At 39.7% G+C, this 26782-nt stretch overlaps 1 protein-coding gene across 2 annotated transcripts in view; it reads left to right on the top strand.

Moving 5' to 3' along the window:
• The first annotated feature begins 252 nt into the window (after nucleotides 1–252).
• PRKD1 (protein kinase D1) overlaps nucleotides 253–26782 on the top strand; it is a 394696-nt gene continuing 368166 nt past the window's right edge. For both annotated transcript variants that reach the window (XM_066277646.1, XM_066277644.1), the window contains exon 1: nucleotides 253–805. In XM_066277646.1, the coding sequence (XP_066133743.1) occupies nucleotides 545–805 (261 nt within the window). In that variant the 5' untranslated portion in view covers nucleotides 253–544. The remainder of the gene's footprint in view (nucleotides 806–26782) is intronic.

Genomic DNA, 26782 nt, shown 5'->3' with positions numbered 1-26782 from the left:
CGGAGGCGGCCCCGAGTCCCGGTGCTCTATCCTGCCCCGGCCAGGGAGGGTCAGGCTCCTGGAACCGCCCGCGGCCGTGTAGGGACCCAGCACCCTGCGGCCACTGCAGCCGCGCGGCCACGGCCCCTGCGGCTCCCGCGCCCGCCGGGTGGTGGCTCCGCAGTGCCCGCCCCCAGCTCCCCTTCCCCGCCCCTTACGCCCCTTCCCCGCCCCTGCCCGGCGCCCGGGCCGCGCTGACCGGCAGCCTTGTCCCTCGGAGTCCGCCGCGGCGGCTGCTGCTCCGCGGCGGCGGCGCCTTCCTCGCGCGGCGCCCGCGTTCCCGGCGGCGCGATCCTCCCGCCTCGGCCATTTTCCCTCCTCCCTCCTCCCTCCCGAGCCTCAGCCCTTCACCTCCCCCCGCGCGGGGACTTTTCCGGAAAGTTTTTATTTTCCGCCTCGGCTCTTGGAGAAAGAAGCTCCCGGCTTCGGACAGCAAAACTTTTCTGCGGCCAGTCCACGCCCTCGGCTGCCGGGACCCGCGGCCCGCGGCGCGCCGGGCCGAGCGATGAGCGCCCCTCCGGTCCTGCGGCCGCCCAGCCCGCTGCTGCCCGTGGCGGCGGCGGCGGCGGCGGCGGCCGCGCTGGTCTCGGGGTCGGCGTCGGGGCCCGTGCCGTTCCTGGCTCCCGTCGCGGCGCCGGCCGGGGGCATCTCGTTCCATCTGCAGATCGGCCTGAGCCGCGAGCCAGTGCTGCTGCTGCAGGACTCGTCGGGGGACTACAGCCTGGCGCACGTCCGCGAGATGGCTTGTTCCATCGTTGACCAGAAGGTAAGGCGCCGCGCTGCGCGGAGCCCGCCCCTTCCCGCCGCGCACCGGGCGCTGCTGCCCGGCCGCCCCTCGCCGTCCCAACTTTCCGGGTCCTGGGGCTCTGGGAAGGGACCGGCGACCGCCCAGGTTGGACGGCCGCATCGGGGCATAGCACTTGCCCCATCTTATATTTCCTATTTCTCTCCGGGCTGCATCCTTTTCTCCCATTCCCATCCCTCTCATGTCATTTCCAGGTATCATACCCGTTTCTTGTCGCGCCTGTCCCTACCCTTAAGACTTCCTGGCTCTCCCTTTCCCCCTCCCGGACCAGCACTTTCCTGGCGCTGGAATCCGCCGTCCCGCACCACAGCCCCCCCCGGGACACGCTCGGCACATTTCAGCACCACTCCCTTCCACTTTAGGCCCTCTGTCGCTCAGACTGATGCCGAGGAGTTCCTGGAATTATCCGGAGATGAGGAATTTCTCACCTGTCAAATAAGCTTTTGAAAGAGGATGATTGACTCGGCCAGATGTTTTGACTAGACCATAACTACCCACCTTTATATAATGTAGATAGGGGAGCAAATTTTTCAACACGCTCCGAAAGTTGCAGCTTTCTTGCTTTACATTCCTGGCTCATTGAGAGTGGGCCATTGAAGCGGGAGCACAGTCATTGAAGGGGGGTGGGGTACTGCGCAGGAGCACCCGGGGGACTTTGCGTTTAAGTTTGTGTCTGGAACTTTGGACAGCGGCCATCAATGGCAGGTTGGAAAAAGGACCATTATTCTGGGCAAGGCCACCTGGGAGGTGACCCAGCCCGCCCATCACTGTTAATAGTGCAATTCTGAATTTCAGGTTGTTGATGTAGCCATCCCGGGGAATGTTGCATGGAGGGAGTGATAAGAGTGTAAAGGAGAGGGTACCATGGCGCCAGTCCTTTTAGTGTCAACAGCCAAGATTTAGGAGGTGCTGAATTTCAACCCTGGAGGACTGGCTGGTACTTGCCTTATAAAGATCACTTGAATAATCATGAATGCTTTCTTTGAACTTTTGGAACACTTTGCTAAGCCTGAGTGTTGTGAATTGTGGCACTCCGCACAGGGATATTAGGAAAAGCCCCAGGGAAAGTCACTAATCTGGGAAGTTGTAAAAGTTCTGGAGGCCAGGCTAAGTTAACACGGAGTTTGTTTATTGAATGGAGTGACATTTTATATTACAGGTGACACAATTTTTTGCAATTTCCATGTAAATGACATAATGTATTTAATTCTGTTATAAGTCGTATCAGGTCCCTCCTCATCATCAAGTTAAAAAACCTTGTAGCAGATGAACAGGAGCATCAAAGTTGTAGTCTATAGCAGTCTCTTTTAGGATGTAAGCCAGTATATTAAAGGATACTGGATAAGCACATAAACAGTATATAATAAAACTTCCCCAATGCTAAAGCAATTGTATAGAATTTTAACTTACCTAAGTTCTAAAGCAAGTGATAGAGTTATAGGGAATATTCAAATTGGGTCAAATTAATATGGACAGGCTGCTTTTGGTCAATTTTAACACACACCTTGATAGAGTTTAGGATTGGAAGAAACATCTGTGGTTCAAGAAGTCTGGAATTGAGTTGTTGAATGGAGAGTGAATTCTGAATTTCAGTTATCTCAGTAGCTAATAGAAAGGATGCTACACGGAGGGAGCTGTAGGGGTACAGAGGGAGAGAGGCTCTAAACTCCTGTGGAACCCAGCAGGCCTAAGGATGGTGACTAGGATATTTAGAGAACGTGTAATTATAAAAAAGGCCTTGAAATTAAAAGGAGCTCAAATTACCAGAAACCTCCGTAATCTCCTACATAGAGATATCAAACCAAGGACAGCTGAAAGATGGATTTGCTATGTGGAGGATGTTTTAGAATGCCAAAAAATGTTATGGCAGAAAGAAAACTGGAGTTTCTTCATGAGCTAATTGAGATCTAAGCCAAAGCTGGGGAGGGCAAGGGAGGGGGGCAGACCTAAAGATATACTGGAAAGGGAAAATCGTCAGTCCTGGTGACTGATTACTTTTGTACTTTCTCTAGTAGTACTGTCTCTAAAATAAAAGTTTGCAAAGTGACTGCTTTTGGCATAGCCAAGGTGAGATCTCTCTTGCACTTTTATTTTGAAAGGTTATGGCAAAGGGAGAGATAGATTCAGATGTGGATTTGAGAGGTATTAATATTCAGGATACCGTAAATAAATATTTACTGGATGTTGGATCCAGAAAGGAAAATTTTCATCTTTCTTCTGTCCTCTGCCTTGAGATACAGTATCGTCCAGGCAGAAACTATATTAAGAAGGCTATTTGTCATAGGATAGCAGGGAACTCTTTGTTTTGTGACAGTAGAAATGGCAGAGATGGTCAGTATGGAGTCAGCAAAGAGGGAGGTTGTCCTTTGTCCCTTATTTCGAGTTCTCTTGGCGTACTTTCTGAAGGTAGCAATGTGAGGAAGAATGACAGGAAAGAGAGAGATGGGATGGGGGATGAATGTTTTAGGAGAGAGCTGAGAGTTTGAAGTCATTTACAATGTACTGTTTAGGCAAACTGGAGTCATGTTGATTTTACAACAGAGTCCTCTGCTTTCATTGTTTTATAACGTGTTAAGAGGGTTTTTATATATGTTAGAGAGTTCCTTTAAGCACTAGCATTCAAACTAGCTTAAATCTTTCACAGTAGTAGCAGATTATTCAGTTTATTTCAGCAACATTTATGGGACATTTTCTGTAATATCAGTAACTGAAGTGTATGAGGCTGAATAAGAAGAGATCTTGTCCCTGGGAAACATTTTTAAGTTTTTATTGTTATTATTTAGAATTTAGAGTATAATTTTTCTTTAATTATATTTGTAAAGTGGCAGACATGATTGTACTTGAAAATTTTTTATTGTAATTCAACAAATATATTCCTACTTTAATTTAAAAGTATACTGTACACTAAGTATGTATTAAATTATATAAAAAGTAATTATTTCATGCATCTTGAAGTTTAGATGAAAAAGCTAGCCTTGCTTTTTGTATGTAACAGTGTATGAATATAGAGCAGCGGTTCTCAACCTGTGGGTTGCGACCCCGGCGGCGTGGGTCGAACGACCAAAACACATTAGGCGACCCCTGTGTTTTGGTCGTTCGACCCCCACAGAGGTCGCGACCCACAGGTTGAGAACCGCTGATATAGAGGATGTAGCTAAGTCCTTCTCATTAGGAAATATTTGCCCCAGGTTATATTTATATTATGCTTATTTCTTTATTTTGCAAGCATGCAACCTTTAAGGCTGGTTGGTTATAAAGACCTGCACTCAAAGTATACTTGATTATTGTTCTTATAAAAAAAATAATAGTTGCTGACTTTGCTTTGAAACACTGTTACTTTCTACTATCAAAGGAACCTTGAATATATAGACTAAGGAATTGTTTGAAGAAAGGAACAGTAGTCCAAAGGAGAAATTAGTTTGGTTTCAGAGTACCATCTACCTCTATACACACACACTCCACACATACTTTTAAAAAGTAAGTAGTATTAACTTAAGAATGTTGGATGCAGTTAATAGAAAGACAACTTATTTATATTTTTGAATTTACTTAAATGGAACAATAACATTTGTATGGCTCCTGGCATATAGTTTCCCTTTGCACAGTCATATATCTGGCCAAAGAAACTAAAGAGTGAGGTTTTATAGATGATAGCTTACTAAAGGAATGGCAAAGCTTAGTGCCTTGGATTGAGAGCAGCTTTATTCTGCTCATAGTTTTTTCACTTTCTTAATTGTAAATTGTTTTCTTAACAGTTGTAGTGTCATTTTTGTCTTTATTGTTAATTTTAGCAACTCTACATAGATTGAAAAAGCTGGGCATAATTAGCTGCTTGACCCACCCAACATACATGGGACAGTGAAGTCCTTTTGAACTAATGATAGTGTTTGGGTCTTAGGTGTATATTTTTATTCAAATTTTACATTTGTCATTGCTCTGTGTATCGATTTCTGCTCTAATGATGAAGTATAGTATTTGTTATTTTATTAAGTGATTCTTAAGTAATGTAACTTTAATATCATATTTAATACTTTAATTTATTTTCAAGTTTAGTTGTATAATAGGATTACATTTTGATTTATATGTAATGCCTAGATTTTATGTATAACATATGGATATTTAATGCATATATATGTAGTACATTACATATTTTTAGAAGCTTAATTATTTATGCCTAGCTTCCAGATGCTGCAGTATTGTTTTATATTTTGTATTATGGGCTACAAAATGTGGGGCCTCATTTTATATCTCATAATCCAAAAGAGACACTATGCTTTATATCAGGGGTCCCCAAACTTTTTACACAGGGGGCCAGTTCACTGTCCGTCAGACCACTGGAGGGCCGCCACATACAGTGCTCCTCTCATTGACCACCAATTAAAGAAGTGCCCCTTCCGGAAGTGCGGCAGGGGCTGGATAAGTGGCCTCAGGGGGCCACATGTGGCCCGTGGGCCATAGTTTGGGGACACCTGCTTTATATTTTCCTATCAATACAAAGGGCTAAAAACATTTTCTTAGAGTTGTATACTATTTAGTAGTATTCATAAGGAAAATAGCCTTTGAGCCCATGAAGTTAAAGGCATTTAGCCTTCCAGTCTTTGGGCTGGGAAGAATTGGACGATTGGCTATTTTGATATATATATGACTTAATATGGGCCTTTATACCCAGGAGTGAAATACATTTAAAAGAATTTTCTGTGAGAGCTAGAGTATGTGGGTGTGTAGTAGCAGAGGATAGATTTAGGGCTGGAGATCATTAATAAAGTTTGAAAGCTTGCCCCGTACTTGATGAGTGTGTTGTTTGGTATCAGCAGACAGCTATCATAACTGTTTTAAAACTTTATTTTACTAATTATTATTTTTTTGAGATGATTGTATGTAGGTCTTCACCAATTTATGCATCAATGACTTTTAATGACCTTACTACATAATACAAACACATTTATAAACCTACGATTGTATGATTGTGACTTCTCTAAGATTACTTTGGAGATGAAGGATAATGAGTATAAAGGATTTAATTACTACCTGGTAAATAGGTACATAACGAATAGGATTATTGGTATTCTAACGTTTTCCAGACTATCACATTGTCTTGGTAACAGAAGAAATGTGTCCTTTCTAATCTTATTCTTATCTCAATATATATTAAAATTGTAGTATTATAAAGTAACGTTGCTGTAAGACCCAGGTGACACCGTCTTTTCTCTGCCCTCTGTAATAGAGCAAATCTTAAGAGTAGGTACATTTTAAAACTTCCTTTCAAATCTCAACCTTTCAGAATTCCTTAAGAAGTAATATGATTATTGCTAAGTGAAAAACACAAATGCTGATAAAAGTAAAGTATATCTTCACCTCTTTGTATTATTTTTATCAAGAAGTTGATTTAAATCCTTTCTAATTGCAAGTAATTCCAATGATGTTTCATTTGATAATAAAAAGAAGTAAAATAGCTAATGGTGCAACATTTGTCATAATGATTCTCAAATCTAGTTCTCAAGACAGAAGTCAAAAGTTCCTTTGCAAATCAGCCTTTGCTATGAAGAGGAAGGCATTTGGAAATGACTTATGGAGAGATCATTTCGCTGTCGTGCTAGCATCTATGATGTTGTTTGCTAAATAGTTATGACTGATGAATAGCTAATATGACATAGATGATTATACATATACAGAATTGTTATATTGGGATGTGAGACAATTTTACTGGGGAACAATTGGGTTTGCAGTTTGGCTAAGCCCATCAAAAGTCTTTTCCAGATCATCTCACCAACTATCACTTAACTTTGGTAGAAGCCCATGCCCCATTTACAAAACCGTTAGATATCCACAATCAGTCATTATTCATCCATCTTTTAAAGAACATGGAAATGTGTGTGTGTTATACTGTAAACATTGAGTAGGCTCTCAAACTATACCAAGAAACTAGGCTAATTAAGATAGTGAGATTGGATTTGGATTGAATTCAAAGTGGGTAAATTGTAGTTCAGTAGGAGTTGTTCTTTTTTTAATTTTTATACTTGTTTACTTTGTTTCTGTATGTTGGGGTTAACTAACCTATTTGATCTCTGAGCTCTGATGGTCGCTTTGGTTCATCTGGAAGATCTAAGCCCAAATGGGAAAACAGGTAAAAATATGGGGTATTTGTATTTATTTATCTGTTTATTTATTTATTTTTAGAGAGAGAGAGAGAGAGAGACAGACAGACAGACAGGAAGGGAGAGGAATCAGAAGCATCAACTCATAGTTGCGGCACCGTAGTTGTTCAGTGACTTTTTTTTAAACATAGCGCTCACCTTTTAATTTCTCCAACATTATGCTAGAGAGGTTTGAAAATGAATTTCTATTTCTTAATGTTGTATTATTTTAGAACAACACAAACAAAAATATGCATCAATTTTTATTTTTCTACTGATAGAATTTAGATACAAAAGATTATCTTTTTCACATATATTCAAAATTCTTTTCCATCTACAAGAATATGTGAAATTTCAGGAATTATTCTGATACTGTCAACCAAATATTTTTGTACCATTAACAACTGATAATGACAGCAGCATTTGAAGTTACTTGGCATCAGAGAAACTCACATTATGCTGTCTTTCTAGTATTACACAGAATACAGATAATTAAAGAAAAGCTTGAATTACATAGCCACTATGGCCATTATGGAATATCATATCTTTCAGATAGCTATATAACGATAAGAATTGATGTAAAAGTGCCATATATTGAGACATAGTCATGCCTATCCAGATTTACAATTTCCTGCACAGAAGTTTCTTCCAAAGTTGCAAAAAGGTTTTGTCTAAAGCTAGACAGTTGATGTATCAGCTTAGCACTGTTGGCAAATATGAAGATTAGATTTTTAAATATGCAAACACACAGGAATTTTGTCCACCTTGTTTTGGTAAAAAGGAAAAAAAAAAGTATCCTTTACTGGTTTATTGGCTTCTATTCTGACTAAACTACTGATTGATGAAGAATTTGTTGAATTTACTGCTTGGATTTAGACACAATTTCAAGATTTTCTGAATGCCTTCTCCCTGTCTGCAGCTGCTTTTTTAAAAGATACATATATCATAAAATGAATGAAAAATATCAATGTGATAAAGTATGATCAAAGGTATGGATCTGCATAATAATTGGTATTATTTACCAATAATCTAATGCTCTGTAGACTATGGTATAATATAGTACATTGTCTTGTTATTTAATTATTAGCAAAATATTTAACTATTTTGATAAAATAAAAAACTTTTTATATGTACCTTTTGTTGGTTCAGATTGTTGGAGGGGCAGTGGCATACGTAGGAAATGCTGTACCATCACACAGTTGTAACTTGCTTCAATATACGGTTGACTGTGGAAAAATTTGGGTGTTAGGGGTACCGTTTCCACCCCTCACCCCGTTATTTCCCATACATTGTTTAAAATCTGTGTGTAACTTTTAACTACTCCCAAACTTAACTACTGATAGCATACTGTTGACTGGAAACCTTACTGATAACATTAACAGTTAACACATATTTTGTATGGTATATGTATCCTACATGGTTTTTAGTTTTTTGTTTTGTGACAGAAAGAGAAACAGAGAGATAACAGATAGGGACAGACAGACAGGAAGGGAGAGAGATGAGAAGCATCAATTCTTCTTTGTACCACCTCAGTTGTTCATTGATTGCTTTCTCATATGTGCCTTGACCAGGGGGCTACAGCAGAGCAAGTGACCCCCTTGCTCAAGCCAGCAACATTGGGCTTGAGCCAGTGACCTTTGGGCTCAAGCCAGTGACCATGGGGTCATACCTATGACCCCATGCTCAAACCAGCCACCCCACACTCAAGCTGGAGACCTCGGGGTTTTGAACATGGGCCCTCTGTGTCCCAGTCCGACACTCTATCCACTGTGCCACCATCAGGTTAGGCTCATATACTGTATTCTTATAATAAAGCAAGTTAGAGAAAAATAAATAATATTAAGAATATCAGAAAGAAGAGAAAATACATTTATACTATCTTTTAAAAAAATAAGCCTATGTATATGTTGAGCCAGGGAGTTCAAACCTATGTTGTTCAAGGGTCAATACAATGTTGGTCACAGAAATAATAGATTGTTAATATATAATTAAAAAAGTGTTATTACACATGTGAAATAATTATCTGAGTCTATTTTCTTTCTCAAAAACAATGAGATGAAAAAATTTGCATATAATCAAAACCTGATTTGGTAAGATATGTCACAGACAAAACGATATTTGCACATCAAATAAAACAGCAATTTATTCAAATATGAAATCCATATACCATTAGTTTGCTTTTTATGTAATTTTTACAAATGATTTAAGTTCAATATTTGCATGAAATTTATTCAGCTAGGTTTATGTTGATCCAAATTGAGACTTTTTAAGCAAAATAGTTCTCAATCATTAATAAGGATTAAAACCATTAAAGTATTAAGATTTTGAACTGTCAGTGCTAGACATACCAAAAAATTAAAACTTTTCCTAGTTTGTCTAAATCAGTCACACTAATAATAGGGTAAATCCTGGATGATTATGGAACTTTCACTTTGTTTTAAATGGATAACTATAGTTAGGGAGAGACCAGAAATTCAGTTCTCTCTGGTTCAGGAACTTGAATTAAATTTCAGAAAACTCAATTGGTTGAATTAGGCTGCCTATTACTGGTCAAATAGTTTATGCATGACACTGTCTGAACCTTTTAATTAATTAAACATGAACATATTTGCCCCTCTTTTAACTCCTCACCTTTGGTCTTGTGGTCTGATAGGGCCTCTTGGGAGGGACCAGGAGTTGTTTTTTTGTTTTTTTCTTTTTGTTTTTGTTGACAGAGACAGAGAGAGGGACAGATAGGGACAGACAGACAGGAAGGGAGAGAGATGAGAAGCATCAATTCTCCATTGCAGTTCCTTAATTGTTCATCGATTGCTTTCTCATATGTGCCTTGATGGGGGAGGAGTACAGCAGACCGAGTGACCCCTTGCTCGAGCCAGTGATCTTTGGCTCAAGCTGGTGAGCTTTGCTCAAACCAGATGAGACCACGGTCAAGCTGGCAACCTCGGAGTTTTGAACCTGGGTCCTCTGTGTCCCAGTCCCATGCTCTATCCACTGTGCCACTTCCTGGTCAGGCTGTTTTTATAATACTTCCAAGAGGCTTCATTGTTCTCAGAGTGCTGGAGGATCAAAGCCAGCCTTCAGGAAGGGACATACGTACTAAGGGCTTCAGGACACCTGGCATAAGGAATAAGAGGAATTTGGAGACACCTAATGGTGATTTCTTTTCCAAGGAAACAGGTTATTAGGGTGGGACAGAAGAATATTTTTCAGTTTACAGAAAAATGAGGTGTAGTGTCCATTGTGAACCGTCCTTAATAACTGTGCACTCAATATCTTTAAAAGTTTTGGTCTGTATCTCTAAGGTGGAAAGTTGCAACTAAGAATATGTGTAACTAACAGAGTTGTAATCATTTAGAGATTGATTAAGCCAGTTAGCCCCTCAGAACAGTAACACTAGAGGTCAAGGCCCCTTGACTACAAGCAGTGGTCTGGAGCAAACAGCTATAGCGTTCACCATTGTCCAAAGCAGGAGGGAGTTGGACTGGTGTGGGCAGGAAAGGTGGCAGGTCACCTTTGGTGAGGGCACTGAGTTAGTGGTAGGGAATAGACCTGAGCAGGCTAGCTGGGCAAGCGCTGCTGGGTTGGGAGACCAGTGGCACCTGACAGCAGGAAAGAAGGGACAGCGCAGCTCTGACCTCCAGTGACTGAGCTAGCAGGAATGGCCCCACTAGCTAACTCATGAATAGCTGCGGGGAGAGATTGAAGAATTGGCTTTTGCCAAACAGAGTAGTCCTGTTAGGAAGTTTGCAGAATGTTGCAGATGAGAGGTTCAAAGTGCAGCTCCATTGTGATTGGACTGTGAGGGTTTTAGGAAGAGCTTGTCCTGGAAAGACTAGGTTGTGGTTCACAAGGTTAGGACCTCATGGTAATAATGGCCTGCAGAGTGGGGCCTCCAAGAAACAAAAACCTTCCTGGTGCCCTTTATTCTGTGTGTCTGTCTGTCTCTTTACTTCTCCTACTTTGTCATCTGATTTTCTCAGTCACTGTTTGTGGAGTCATTTTATCTCCAGTTTAGGAATGAGGAAACTAAGGGCTAGAGAAGTTAAATCATTTACCCCAGATCACATAGCTGCTAAGTAAAAAGCGAAACTCCCAGTACTTCGATCATTTTACTAGGATTGGAATGGCCCTAAATCTGTGCAGAGTTAGGAATTATCAAATTGTAGGGGTGAAGGAAATGTCAAACTTCCTATTTTGTTGGCTGAAATTTACCTAAAAACATTTTTTTTATAAATAAATTTTTATTTAAATGGGGTGACATCAATAAATCAGGGTACATATATTCAAAGAAAACATTTCCAGGTTATTTTGTCATTTAGTTCTGTTGCATACCCATCACCCAAAGAGAGATCATCCTCCATCACCCTCTATCCAGTTTTCTTTGTACCCCTCCCCCCCTCTTTACCTCCCCCACCCCCCGTAACCACCACACTCCTGTCCATGTCTCTTAGTCTCACTTTTATGTCCCACCAATGTATGGAATCCTGCAGTTCTTGTTTTTCTCTGATTCGCTTATTTCGCTCTGCATAATGTTATCAAGATTCCACCAATCTGCTGTAAGTGATCCGATGTCATCATTTCTTCTAGCTGACTAGTATACCATGGTGTATATGTGCCCCATCTTCTTTATCCAGCCTTCTTTTTTTTTTTTTTACAGTGATTAAAAGCCTTTAAGCAAACTCTTGGCCAGTACAGCAAAAATCCATAAAAGAGTAGTGTCCTTAACATGTTCACCAGGTCCAAGTTGGCCCCATCACCATGTCAAATCTCTGAAAAATACAACCCAACCACAGTTCAGTCTGTAGGATCTATCACAGGGAGCAGGAGTCCAGGAACAGTCCACATCCAGGAAAAGTCCGCATGGCACTGGAATTGTTGTCACCATTCTATACTTTGCAGCTCATGTCCAAGTCCCAGTGACCGCTGCTTCTAGCTGGTAATGATTCAGGTAGACTGGAGAAGCCATTTGCAGCATGCGTGGATATGGAGCTTCTGTTCGCCTCTGCCTGGAGAGATGAGACCAGGCTGCTTTTCCCTGGAGCTCTGCGACTGTGGCATGGTAAAGAGAACCTTGGGATACACTAAGCTGGGTGGCAAAGGTAGACTCATAATAGAAGTTGGCAAAAGGGGGAAAGAGAGCTCTAAATTAGGAGTAGGTCCCAGCCTGAAATATGAGTGGGGCATTGAGATAGGAGGGATAAAGGAAACACTATATATTAAGAAAAGCAGCAGAACATAGAGCTATCAACACCCACAACAGAGATCTTCGAGGGAAGAATAAAAAACCTGACTATTCAGGCCAAACATAGTTAAATGGCCCTTGTGCAAATGAGATCAGTTTACCTGCTTCTTGGAACAAATACCCTGGGCTCGTCCACAGTGTCGTAGATGGGGCCGACGGCCCTGGGCACCTTCAGCCTTCAGTGGCAAACCCCAGCTTTCTGGGTAAGGTTAGGTCATAGGTGGCTGGAGCAGGGCTGGAAGAGACTGAACCCTCCCTTAGAGGAGTGAGGGGGAAGCCTACCTTCCAGTGTCCTTGTTTCCTCACAATAGAGGCATGTAAGCCTGGCAGGCTTTAGCTCAATGACCTTCCTTTCCACTATTGGAGCAGGACCCAGAAAGCATCCTAGGAGACCCCTTTGGGGCATTGGAGCCTTTAAGGGCATATCCTAAAAGCTGGTAGTTCCCCTGATTTCTATTGGGCTTTTTCTGCCTCTAGGTATCTTAAAAGCCATGCTCAGAAGATCTCGCTGAGGGGTTTGAGGATCCTCATCCGCCTATATAAATCTTTTCCATATATCTGGAGCTATTTGGAAAAAGACAAAACAGTGTTATTAGCTGGATCTAATAAAGAAGGTAGTAGTTTGCAGGCGAAAAAGATTTGGTGTCTCCTGTTCATCAGCCTTCAAAAGAAATGTAAAAAAAAAATTTTTTTTTTAAGTAAAAAGCATGATATGGTATACCCGTAGGAGTTCTAGGATATGACTACCCCCTTTTAAATTGTTTTTTTTTAAATTGACCTTAAAATGTTTGCTGAGTACACTTTAATAATACCTTAACTTTAAATATTGTAAGCATGACAAAATACAGTAAATGCTTTTGCTCCATATGCAGGAGCATTTTCAGTTAAGCCAGTTTAGGAAATCCAGTAATAGAACAATGCATACAGACCATGAGCTATAGCATGCTTAGCAGCCTCTCCTGTTCTGACAGAGGTTATTATAGATCCAGAATATGAAGCCACTGTAATGAAGGTATAGTTTTGACAGTATGATACTATTTTTGTTAGTTTGAATTATTTCTTAGTCTAGAAGACTTCCCTCATCTGGAATTCACATTCCACTTAGTGGTCAGCTACTAGAATTCTAGTCACTTCGGAGCTTCCACTATAAGGGCCTTTTTTTTTTTTTTTTTTAGCAATGACAAGATACCCACCCTAGGTATTGATTTATGGAAGAAATGTTAGAAATGGACTCTCACTGAGGATATTAGTGCCATTAGAGATGCACGATTGCCTAACGTATTTTAGAGACATGTCTCATCCTTGAGGAGTCATATGAACTGTAATGTGTCTATTTGTTAATTTAACAAAAATATTTGTGTAGCAGAATTTAATTTGAAATTTGCTTTCATTGGATTCCGGTAAAAAGATGTGGAAATAGTCAACCTTTACATTTCCAGACACCACAGTTATTTATCCAAAGAAGTTAGTTACTTTAAGTGTGACTAAATTGGCCTAGGTTGGTTCACAACACTTACTTCCCATGAGAGATGGACACGAAGGTGTTTTGGAAGTGATTATGGTAAGGCCATGGTTCATCAGTATGGCTGAAGACTAGTGGGTGTAGAGAATTTTAGTTATCAGTGTAAATCAATGAACATTTCTTCTTAAATAGTACATTGATTCTGAGAAAATATCTAAGGGTCCTTAAGAAAAGTGCTTTTCATTTGGGAAGTATTTGGATTACCAATATGCTAATGATCATCTTTGCATATATGTTTTCTCTTTTTCTAAATTTGATGTATTTGTGGCTAATTATGAATGAATTCACTCTAAGGTAAATTAATTTCCATTTGTGTGTATGATCAATCACAGGACATTAAAAGGCTTTCTTCCTACTTCCCTAGTGCCAGCCAATTCGAATTGTGAAGTGCCTTGCATTCCTTTGTGGTGACTGTGTGCAGGGCAAAGGCCAATGCTTCCATTGTCAAGTAATTTTACTTCGTTAGGTTTTGTTGTTTTTTTTTTTCATTTTTCTGAAGCTGGAAATGGGGAGGCAGTCAGACAGACTCCCGCATGCGCCCGACCGGGATCCACCCGGCATGCCCACCAGGGGGCGATGTTCTGCCCCTCTGGGGCGTCGCTCTGTTGCATCCAGAGCCATTCTAGCGCCTGAGGCAGAGGCCACAGAGCCATCCTCAGTGCCCGGGCCATCTTTGCTCCAATGGAGCCTCGGCTGCGGGAGGGGAAGAGGGAGACAGAGAGGAAGGAGAGGGGGAGGGGTGGAGAAGCAGATGGGCGCTTCTCCTGTGTGCCCTGGCTGGGAATCGAACCCGGGACTCCTGCACGCCAGGCCGACGCTCTACCGCTGAGCCAACCGGCCAGGGCCAGGTTTTATAAAAATGTAGTTGTATGCCATAGGTAGACATGATTTGATATAAAGTATATCTCTAATTCAATTCAATTCTAAAGGGTCCTAAACCGAATGATGATTAGAAAGCATATCGTAAAGTAATTATTTATTCCTAATGGCTAGAAAGTGCCTGTATGATATATTTGGAACTTTTGCAGCTTTAATAATAGTTCATAGCTTACATAGTGAATTCACTTTGGACAGGACTCACTGGTTGTCTCTTGACTAACAAAAAGGCAGTGCACCTATCCAGCTGCACCGGAAGTCTGAATTTACTGGTCAACTACTATGCTTTGTAAGCCTTATCTTGAGATAACCCATCTTTAATGAGCTGGACACAGGACATCATTTGTTCGAAGAGTAGTAAGGTGGATCACTCATCTCTAGCTGTTCTTTACCAATTGACCAGTGCTGAGAAATGATTTATTCTGAATTTCTCGTACACAGGAAGGCTCTATGCTCATCACTGCAACAGATGGTTAATTTCATCTAATGTAGAATGAGTTGTCACTTGGACTGTAGACTTCTAGAATATTTATTTATTTATTATTATTATTTTTTTTACAGAGACAGAGAGTGAGTCAGAGAGAGGGATAGACAGGGACAGACAGATAGGAACGGAGAGAGATGAGAAGCATCAGTCAGTTTTTTCATTGCATGTTGCAACACCTTAGTTGTTTATTGATTGCCCTCTCATATGAGCCCTGACCATGGGCCTTCAGCAGACCGAGTAGCCCCTTGCTGGAACCAGCGACCTTGGGTTCAAGCTGGTGGGCCTTTGCTCAAATCAGATGAGCCTATGCTCAAGCCAGCAACCTCGGGGTCTCGAACCTGGGTCCTCTGCATCCCAGTCCGACACTCTATCCACTGCGCCACCGCCTGGTCAGGCAACTTTTAGAATATTTAATTAAATCCAATAGTTTGCATAGACTTTCAAAGAATAAAATATTAGACTTGTATGATATTTGCTTTTATTCAGTTTTTGGGGAAGAATGGGGAACAAAGGTGAACATAAAGAGAATGGACTAATAGAGTGTAGTTGAGCTGATAATACACTAAATAGAGTAACCATATATCCACTCACTTAAGAGTCCCAGTTTATACCTGTTATTCTGGAATTCTTTTAATTGGGTGTTCAATGATAAAAATTACGAAGTTTTAAGTTAAAAAACAAAATCAAAAATAAAAAATTTAGGACAGATATTTTATTATCTTTTAGCTGAAAATCCTTATACATTTAAAGATAAAAGCAAAACGTGGAAAGTAATACAAAACAAATAAATAATACAAGAATAAACTCTGTTTTGTGCACTCAACAGCTGTAAACCTAAGTTTGCCCACCTTGTATATTAACCATGTCGCTTTGAGTAACTTTTCTAAGTGGAGTCTTAAGTCAAAAACAAAAATAAATTAAAACCTTACTTGCTTAGAATTTTATTTTCTTTGACCAAAAGTTTCCACATAACAAAGATGAAAAGATAACCAACATTTAGAATTGATTTCATAATATCTCACTTTGAATGTAATATTTAAAGTAACTTTAGCTGTATTTTTTCCCAACCAATCAATGTAAATCAAGATACCATGATAGGTATGTACGTTTTTGTGTGTCAGCAGCGGATAATTTTACTTATTCTGGTAGTTCATACTCCTGTACCTTCAAATTCGCAAAGGTAAACAGAAAAGGCAGCCCTGAAACCTCAGCCTCCTTAGCAACCACCACAGAGGCAGAATACAGATGTACATGCAGAATGAGGGTCACCTTATCATAGTTTCAGGTTGTACTTTATTGTGTTTTCTCTGCTTGGGAGAGAATATAACATGGTTAGCAAAAAAAGAAAAAAGGAAAGAAAAGGAGAGAGAAAAAGAGAAGTCCTGTTACTGACTTTGAAGATAGAGGAAATGGGCCAGGAGCCAAGGAATGCTGGCGTTCTTGTAAGAGAAAAACAGGAGGAGTTAGAGCTTTGTAGAAAGAGATGTGGCAACAGAAACCAGAGCTCGCAGTGATGCGAGGCATGGGTCACGGACTAAGCAAGAGTCACAGCTGAAAGCTGAAAAAAGCAAGAAACATGATTCTCCTTTAGTTGGGAGAAGGAACCACATCCTGACTTTAGTCCAGTGAAATTGATTTTAGACTTCTGATCTCTAGAACTGTAAGAGGATATATTTGTGTTTTTTAAAGCTATTTAGTTTGTGGTAGTTTGTTACAGCAGTAATAGGAAACTATTATATGACATTCACTGCAGAAAAGCTAAGAAACTCAGACAAGACTTCAAATGGATCATACCTATCAGGATTAAGCACAGTTAACATTTTGGTGAATATATTATCAGGCTATTTTTTTTTTCTGTAAGTGAATGAATAGGTTCACTATAGCCTGCATATTGTTTTATTTGCTTTTTTTCATTTGATACTTTGTCTTTCTATGTCAGTTTTTATTTTTATTTTTTTGTATTTTTCTGAAGTTATAAATGGGGAGGCAGTCAGATAGACTCCCGCATGCGCCCGACCGGGATCCACTCGGCATGCCCACCAGGGGGCGATGCTCTGCCCATCTGGGGCGTCTCTCTGTTGCAACCAGAGCCATTCTAGCACCTGAGGCAGAGACCACAGAGCCATCCTCAGTGCCTGGGCCAACTTTGCTCCAATGGAGCCTTGGCTGCGGGAGGGGAAGAGGGAGACAGAGAGGAAGGAGAGGGGGAGGGGTTGAGAAGCAGATGGGCATTTCTCCTGTGTGCCCTGGGTGGGAATCGAACCCGGACTCGTGCACACCAGGCCAGCGCTCTACCACTGAGCCAACCGGCCAGGGCTTATGTCAGTTTTTAAATATAAAATGTTCAGTGCTGTTAGGGTAATTTTTGTGTGATGACAAGACTTTTCAGATATTTACTTTGCTTTTAGAATTTAATGTTCAAGTTATTAAAGTTACAAATTCTGTATAGTTTTAATATATAAGTGCAACTTATAAATATTTTAATTTTTTAATTTTTCTGAAGTGAGAACCAGGAGTGGTGGTGGGGAGGCAGACAGACAGACTCCCACATGCACTCGACTGGGATCCACCCAGCATGCCCACCAGGGGGTGATGCTTTGGTCCCTCTGGGCTATTGCTCCTGATGTGACCAGAGCCATTCTAGCGCCTGAGGCAGAGGCCAAGGAGCCCATCCTCAGCGCCCGGACCAACTTTGCTCCAATGGAGCCTTGGTTGAGGGAGGGGAAGAGAGAGATAGAGAGAGAGGAGAGGGGGAAGGGTGGAGAAGCAGATGGGTGCTTCTCCTGTGTGTCCTGACTAGGAATTGAACTCAGGACTTCCACATGCCAGGGTGATGCTCTACCACTAAGCCAACTGGCCAGGGCCTAAATATTTTTATATTTTAAGTCTAGCAGATTGTAAATTAATTTAAGAAACTTTGAAGGATTATTGTATCCTTTTTTTAAAAAAAAATATTGTTCGATTTTAGTGAGAGAGAGAAAGGAAGAGAGAGAGAGAGAGAGAGAGAGAAAGAGAGAGAGACAGGAACATTGATCTGTTCCTGTATGTGCCCTGGCTGGGGATCAAAGCTGCAATTTCTGTGCTTCTGGATGATGTTCCAACCAACCCACCTACCTATCTGGCCAGGGCATAGTATCCTTTACAAACAAAATTAATTTGGTACATTCCAATATTTTAAATTACATTTCTAAATATAATATATTTGATTTTTTTAAAATGCAATCACCTGCTTGCTAAACCTTTATATGTTATTATGTAATTCCTATACATCTAATAAATGAAACATAAGTATGTAAATATGGTGAAGTTTAAGCTCTTAAATGTTCCAGTGCCATACACATAAGCCAAAATGAATTGCTTAATTATCTTTATATAATATGCACAAAAGTATTACTATTATGGCTTTCTCTTACACTTTTCTGTAGTGAATTTAAAATAGTCCTATGTTTGAAAAATGTTTTTACACCCATGAAATAATTATGTGATCCCGTCTAATTTTGTGGAATTCCCTCCTATGTCAATTTTGCCCTTGTCTTTTTGGCTGGGTTCAGTTTGCACAAACCCCAGTGCTTCTATCTGGGATAAAATTGGATTCTCTTAGCAATGTAGATCAATTCCATGGATTCTTACCTGTGTGACTGATTCCACTACTGCAAGAAACAGAGTAATCATGTATCTCACTTCCCTGGATTCAATTTATATATTACTTTTATGTGTGGAAAAGTCTCAAATTCCTACCCAGATCAGTCATTTGATTGAATTTTAAATTTGTTTAGCTGTTAAAATAGGTTAATCCTTTTTCTATCTATGCTGAAGATATTTGAACCTAATGGAATGCTGCATTTTCATAGTCTTTCTCTAGTGGCTACTTAATTTTTAGAGATGCTAAGTATGTGATTGTTGGTAGTCTCTAAGGGCTTTTGCTTGGACATCTAATCACAGTTCATAAGATCTTTCATCTAACTTGATACCTTACCCTATGAATAAAAGAACTGTCAGGGTATCACTTTCTAATGTCTGAAGAGAATTGTTATATGGATTTGTTATATTATATTTAACTTGTCCCATACTCTTGGATATTTAGGATTCTTTCATGCTTTAACAACATTTTTTATGATATACCTTGGCAATTTTTTTTCCACTTACGTATATATAACATTTAGATTTGAACTTTTCTGTTCCTAGGATGAATATTCTTTCAATATTGTCTATTGATATTCCTAAGATTTAGACTTAGATTGTAGTTTTTTTTCAGAATTATATTCTTTGCTGTTTTTCAATTTGCTAATTACAAATGTATAGGATTTTGGTTTCTTTTGTTCTATATTTAAAGAAAAAAATTAAGTGAAACAAGCAGCAAGATGCAGAAGGAAATGTTAGATTTTACAGCTAACACTAAATCCAATAGTGAGTAGATGACATATGAAAGAGCCTATCTAGCCTGACCTGTGGTGGTGCAGTGGATAAAGCGTCGACCTGGAAATGCTGAGGTCGCCCGTTCGAAACCCTGGGCTTGCCTGGTCAAGGCACATATGGGAGTTGATGCTTCCTGCTCTTCCCCCTTCTCTCTCTCTGTTTCTCTCTCTCTCTCCCTCTCTCTTTCCTTTCTAAAATGAATAAAATAAAAAAATGAGTCTATCTAGTAAATTCACAATGAACAAATATACCTTTAAAAATGATTAACACTCCACATTTTCCTGCTTTTCTTTCATAGGAACTAGCCTGATATTTCCTCTGTATATCCAAATTCACTTTAACCATTTAAAAAGCAGTTGGAAAAGCACACATTCCTGTAAATATTTAAGAAAACTTCATAGAATAGTTCTTTAAAAGTAAAATTTCACCATAGTTTGTTTTTATTCAGTTTTCTGTAGTGTTCTTTAGAAACCTGAAACACAAAAAAACATGTTTTTAAACATTTAAGGATAAATGTCTACTTTGACTTGTCCATTTTCCCCCTAAGTCCTTTCTTTGCAAGAGAAGCAGTTTACATTGCTTATTAAATAAGGCAGAGCTGTCTTTGGTAATTTAAGATATATTTTGATTGAGACAACTTTTATTTATACACCAAGGTTCAGGAACATTTTTATTGGGTGGACTAAATAACACCGAGTTAATCCCATAAGCCTGTGAACATCCTACTGGCAGTGATCTTTGCTTGTTTTTTCACTATTATACCCCAAATATCTAGACTAGTGCCTGGCATTGATGATTTGAACACATAATTTGTCCTATCATTTACTGGTTAAGTTCCTAGAAGCAAAACTGTGTGGTCTGTATGCAAATAATGTCTTTTGCTGTATCTAGGCTATTTGCTTTCTAGGAAGTGCTCATATCTACTTTTGATGCATAAGTATTATTCAAATAATTGTTTTTAAAAGTGAATTAGAATTGTTTTGGGAGATAAGGTGTACTTAGGAAGACGTTGGACTGTTATTTGAGGAAACAAACACAAAACCCTGGAATTGGAGTATCTTCTTAGGAATTGCTATTCCTCTCATCTAAGTGGGCCAAGGATTTAAAGCCAGGGAAAGCTTTCCTTCCTGAAAATATTTTGTGATAGGGCCTGAATAAATATTTGTTGAATTGAATTGAGCTTTGGAACAGAAGGAGTCTTTTGTGGTTGTTAGTAGATAACTAGTTGAAATATTGTGGAAGACATTTCAGTGTTTTACTTGTCAGATCTCAGCCTAATGTACCTGTAGATTTTAAGAACATAATTACAGAAATAAGAAAACCTCTGACGTATAAAATATAGTGGCAATGGGGAGGAAAGAATGAGGTCTTTGGGGGGAAAATCAGAAAATAAACACAAATTTAACCAGTATTAGCTGGAAGTCCCTTTGCTTGTTTTGTTTGTTTGTGTAAGGCCAGTGGCCATAGCCATGGCCATGCAGGTTCTCACTGGATTCGGGCAGATGGTAAAAAAGGAACTGTGGAGCCAGAAAAAGGTGGGCCATTACATTTATTAGAATCTTGTAACCATGGACGAGCAAACAGGCAGGGAAGACAGCTTCCCTTTCTCCCATCTCAGGACGCCCCCATCTCAGCACTCCCCAGCCAAACAGGCTGGGCCGAAATCAGGGCGTCTAAGCCTCCACTCAGTTTCAGGTTCCACAACTTGGAATCGTTCTGCGGGATCACAGGCCCCTCATCCCTCTCCAGCAAACAGGCTGGGCAGAAATACCCCTTCTCCTGCAAGCAATAGCAAAGGCAGGCAGTCCGCAATTTGCAGTCTGCCACCCGGAGGGACCCGGAGGGCAGGCACCTGCAGCCTTCCATAGACTGGCACATGGTGCTGCCCATGCCAGTGCGCCATTTAGGCAAAATATTCTACAAGCGTGCAAACCTAAAATACATGTTTCACACCTGTTTACTCAAGTTTTTTTTTGTTTTGGTTCCCACTAGCTTGTGAAGTGAATTTGAGAAACTCCAATGGGCTGAAAGGGAAAGAACTTTCAGCAGAGTTGCCTCTAGTGAGAAACTTTAAAAATAGTTAATAGTCACTGGTGTGGTTGCTTCTGTGTAAGTTGGTAAGATTACAGTCTAAAACAGTTACTGTATTTCCTCATGTAAAAGACTCACCTTTTTCCTGAAAAATTTGGGGTCTAAAAACTGGGTGTGTCTTATACAGTGGTTGTAGGTTTTTACTTGCATTTCCCGCTTTTTTGTGCTTTTTGGGGGCTCATTGTTGAAGACAGTGATTCGTCATCAGACACAAGTGAGGACAAGCTAATGGATGGGAGTTTTCACAGTGATGAGGAGTTGTATGAATTTTATGATGAATAAAACTTGAGTTCAATAATTATGTAGTACTTTTTTTTCCCGAATTTTGGTCCCCAAAATTAAGGTGGATCGTATACATGGGGAAACAGGGTACCTTTTCTTTGTTTCTTGCTCACTTTTAACCTCAGTTACTTTGTTTTACTTTTTTGGATGCAAATTACTGTGTTTCATATTTCGTAAGTTAGAGTTTAGCTTTTAAATGATTTAAAAGTATGCTTATTTTTGAAAATCATTTCTATTCATACTTCAATATTTATTGTATACTAAAAGGCAGTTGTTAAATTTTACATCTATGTATGTTATGTTGGTGTTTCTTATTTTCTGGAATTTTAAATTTAAATTCTTTTATTTTCTCCATTTTATAATTTTAGCTCTTGACAATCCAGAGTTATACCTCATATGTTTCAAATTTTCTTTTCTGCTGTTTGTATCTTTATTTTCCTTAATAATTTATTTTCTCACACAGTTCTATGCCTTCTCAGTCTTAAATGTCTTGTAGATACTCATATGTTGATTTTTCTCCTGTCATAAACCTGCTCGGTGGATTTCATGTTTGGTTTTCTGGAACCCTGTTGCTTTTTAACATCACATCTACTCTTTGGATGAGGAATCTGTGATTTCCCAAGTATGTAACTGCCGTGAACCAGTGTGGCTATTAATTCTAGGTCCTGAGTGAGAACGGCATGGAATTAAGAAAATAGACTCACCGAGAAAAGAGGATCGGATCCAAGGCCTCTGCAGTGCTGATGGCAAGATCAGAGAGAGTGCCCAGTCTGTTCTATTATATAGCATAGACAATTAAAGCCTTTAATCCAACATACAAATAAGGAAGTCTCTGATAAAAAGCCACTTATCTGAGACATAATGGGATTCCTCATAAGAGTGCACCACCCCTTATCATGCAACAGTGAAGGGTGTGGGGAAAAGCTTAGTTTTGAGAAGATCTTAGTACAGTGGTACCTTAAGATACGAAAAGACCAACATACGAGATATATATATATATATATATATATATATATATATATATATTTTTTTTTTTAAGATACAAGCTGCTCCTAGGTCCGTATTTTTGTTCGAGATCTGAGTGAATTCCGAGATACGCGTCGTGATTTGGGAAGCTGTCGCTAGTTGGCATGTTGGCGCACAGGTCCAGTATTGGCAGTTTGATGTATGAGTTGACTGACTTACAAGCTCGGTTATAGAACGAATTAAATTCATATCTCAAGGTACCACTGTATTAGAAGGATGTTGAAAAGATCTTAGTATTAAAAGGATGTTGAAAAGATCCTGGTATTAAAAGGGTGGGAAAGGCTTAGTCCTAAAACCTAGCCCTAGGCTATAAAGACCTTGCCAGCTTACAGCTTCTTTCCCACACATAACCACTTTATTTTGGGTAGTTGCATGCTGTAAGACAGAAATATGTGTAACCTCTTCAAGTCACTCTGGGGGAGGGCTTTTCCCAGCCCTTGGTACTAAACGAGGAGATATGGTACCCCCCCCTCCCAATATCAGTCATTCATGGAGGTGGAAGAGTAGTGATTTTGTAGCCATATTTGAAACTGTCCTGCTTCTAGGCTACTTATTTACAAGGATGGACCTTGTAATGCTGCTGGTTGAGGCCAGGCAGATTCTCACTGAATTCAGGCAGACGGTAGAGGAACTGCGGAGCCCAAAAGCATCGGACTATTCCCATTTATTGGAAGCTTGCAAAGACAGGTGAGCAAATAAACAACAAAAGGGAAAGAGCTAATAAACAGGAAAATCTGCTTTTCGCAGTGAAGGGCAAGGGAGCAGGGAAAACCGCACCTCATGGTGGCGGGAAAGTGATCTGGGAGAATCGCTGCCAACGCAAAGCACCCACAGCCATGCACAGACCACGGGCACGCGGCGCTGCCACGTGCCCACACACCAGTCAGGCAGAGTGCTTGCAGTTGGTAAACCCGCGAGCAAGCCTAATAGCTGTTTTTCCCACAGTCCTCATCTTTCCTGTTAAGATTTTACAAAGAGCTAAGAAGTTGGTGAGACCTGCATTTATCTCATTTTGGATTTTCACAGTGGAATCTGTTTTCTCCATTGGCAAATCGTTGTTTACAATCATCAAATGTATCTTTTATCCAGGCATTTTAAGAGGAGGACTCGAGACATATAAAAGACATTCCATAAGGATTACTGACCATGCGCCCCCCACTCAATTCCTTGAGGTGATGGAACATGTAAAACTAGATAGAGTCCCCGGGGGAAAGCTTGGTCACGTTTTAGGAAACTAGGCCAGGTTACAACACTTGATGGTATGCAGTGACCTTCCTGCCTTTCCTCTCCAAGATTATTCTCTCTGACTCCCTTGATGTTGTCATTTTTTATTTTGTGAGAGTCCATCTCACACAGCCAGTGTGGTTGTGCACCTGAAAGTCAGTTTAGGAAGTGACATTTGCTATCTGGAAGACCCAGCCTACAATAGAAGTGTCTTTGTCAGGGTGAAGAGGTCCCTTGGGAGGTATGGCGATGCTGAGGGAAAAGAATGCGTGAGGAGTCGACATGCGGGAGAGAAAGTTACAGAAGCTGCTACGCACTTTATTTCTCAAGGCCAGTTTTATACAGTGCAGAAGAATTCACACATATGCTACTCCCCTTCTGCTGAAGTAAACTATAGATAAGGCAGCAAGTTATATAACTGTGGGAGCTACCGTGCATGCCTTCCCACTTCCGGGTCGTATCCTTTGGCATAGGTACTGCGCAGGCGCGCTGGGCTCTAGGTCATAGCTGGGCTCTCATAGTCTTAAAAAAAAAAGTGGTCATGGGTCCCCCACAAGTTATTGATTTATTGGCCTTTTGGCCAAACTGATTTTCAATTAAATATCTAAGTTTGGGTATTTTAGGCTAATTATTTACACTAGGTCCGGTCAGGATTATCTACTATTCTTGTACCACCTATTTTAACCAGGAATAATATCAAATTGCTTTCAGGTTTTATTAGTCCCATGTTGGCCTTTGTATCCACAAACAAGAATCACTTGTGAGCTAACTTATTAATTTGGCATATGGCTTTGATCATTTAAGCTCTGTCAGAACCTGCTCGGTAGGAACCACTGGCATAAACAGTAGGAATCAGTTTTTGATAGGTTGGAATAATAGTAGCAATTATTGTTATTATGATGATTTTTATCCCTAATATAGCTATCATTTATCATTTATTACTATACTACTCTTTTAAAAGTCCTACCTAGACAAACGCATTTATCCAAGAGGTAGTTACTACTTTTAACCTCGTTTTACAAGTGAAGAAATTGGGGCACAGAGAGACTTTTCTGGGATTACCTAGGCAGTGGCAGAGTTGGGATTTAAGTTTAGGCATCAAGACTTATTAATTTATGTACTTAACCATCAAACTGTACGTAGAGAGCATCTTAACCATTCCTGATGGATTCATAAATCTGAAAGACAATGGCCCCTCTTCTTTAGTTTGTTTCTTAATCATCTAATGATACTTTTGAATGATCTGGATACCTATTTCAGAGAACACAAAGAAAATATTCTTTTATAAATAAACAAGTCTTATATTACTTGAAATAAGGAGGGCCCCACACTGGAGACTGACCTTGTTAATTAATTATTGCCATAAAGATGGATACCTGTAACCTTTTATTTAATTGAACTTATCAGGGTGACACTAGTTAACATAATTATACAGGTTTTAGGTGCCCAATTTTACAACAAATCTCTACACTCTGCATTGTATGTTTAACCCTCCCCATCCTCAGTCAAGTCTTTGTCCATCACTCTAAGTTTTTCTAAATCTAATTCTATTATTTTGATATATAAATGTTTTAAGCTTATAATTGATCTAAAAGAAACACTCATATGTATGTAAAATATATGTATTTGGAAGAACATATATAATTATAATTAAAATGTATATGTATATTTATGTTAAAATTCATGTATCCTCACAAATAAATTACCTTAAAGAGTATAAAGATTACTGCTGTACAATTTAGGCTCTTTGGGCACTTCATTAGATTTTTATTTTTACTTTTTAATTTTGGACTTCATGTACTCATCACTCAGCTTCGATAAGCAGAACATAGCCAGTCTTGTTTCATTAAAATTTAATTTCTTGTTCCCCAGTCATTACTCCTTCATTCTTTTATCTTCAGATTATTATGAAGCCAAATACTATGATTTATTTTTAATAAGTTTATTTGAAGGTTTGGGGAGCCTTCAGAATGAGTTTTGGAGAGAATCTGGTGCTGCAGCAGTATTCTCTCCGAGGGAGAATGCCTTGTATGTAGGTGCTCAGCTTTGTAAGGCTCCGCACACTTTAGTTTGTTTGTTAGGAATGTGATTCTCTCTTCAGCTAGCAACAAGGAAAACTAAACTCCAGGCCTTATGCTGATGCTTGCTACTTAGCAGTATCTCATATGAGAGAGATGACCTTCGGGAAGGATCGCTTGAAGGACATGCAGACTATTCATTCTCCCAGACCTTTTAAAGTACATTCTGAATCAAGTTAAGATAAAGAGTTGTGTGTTAAAATGAAAGGAAGAATTAGTTGTGGTGATGCCATTAAACCATTTCTAGGTTGGCTAGACATTATAATCTTATGAAACTGAGGTCTAAGGTACCTCAGTACATTGTTCACAATAATATACAGTTAAAAGTTTTCTTTTTAATTTTTCAATTACAGTTGACATTCAACATTGTATTAATTTCAGGTGTATAACAGTGATTAGGCATTTATATGATTTATGAAACGATCACCTCGAAAAGTCTGCTACCCATCTGGTACCATATATAGTTATTACAATATTAATGACTATATTCCCTATGCTGTACTTTACATCCCCATGACTGTTTTTATAACTGGCAATTTGTACTTCTTAATCACTTCACC

This window comes from Saccopteryx bilineata, chromosome 4, assembly GCF_036850765.1.
Source record: "Saccopteryx bilineata isolate mSacBil1 chromosome 4, mSacBil1_pri_phased_curated, whole genome shotgun sequence".
NCBI classification, from domain to species: domain Eukaryota; kingdom Metazoa; phylum Chordata; class Mammalia; order Chiroptera; family Emballonuridae; genus Saccopteryx; species Saccopteryx bilineata.
Note: the sequence above shows the minus strand (reverse complement) of the source record. Positions and strands in the feature narration are given on the sequence as shown.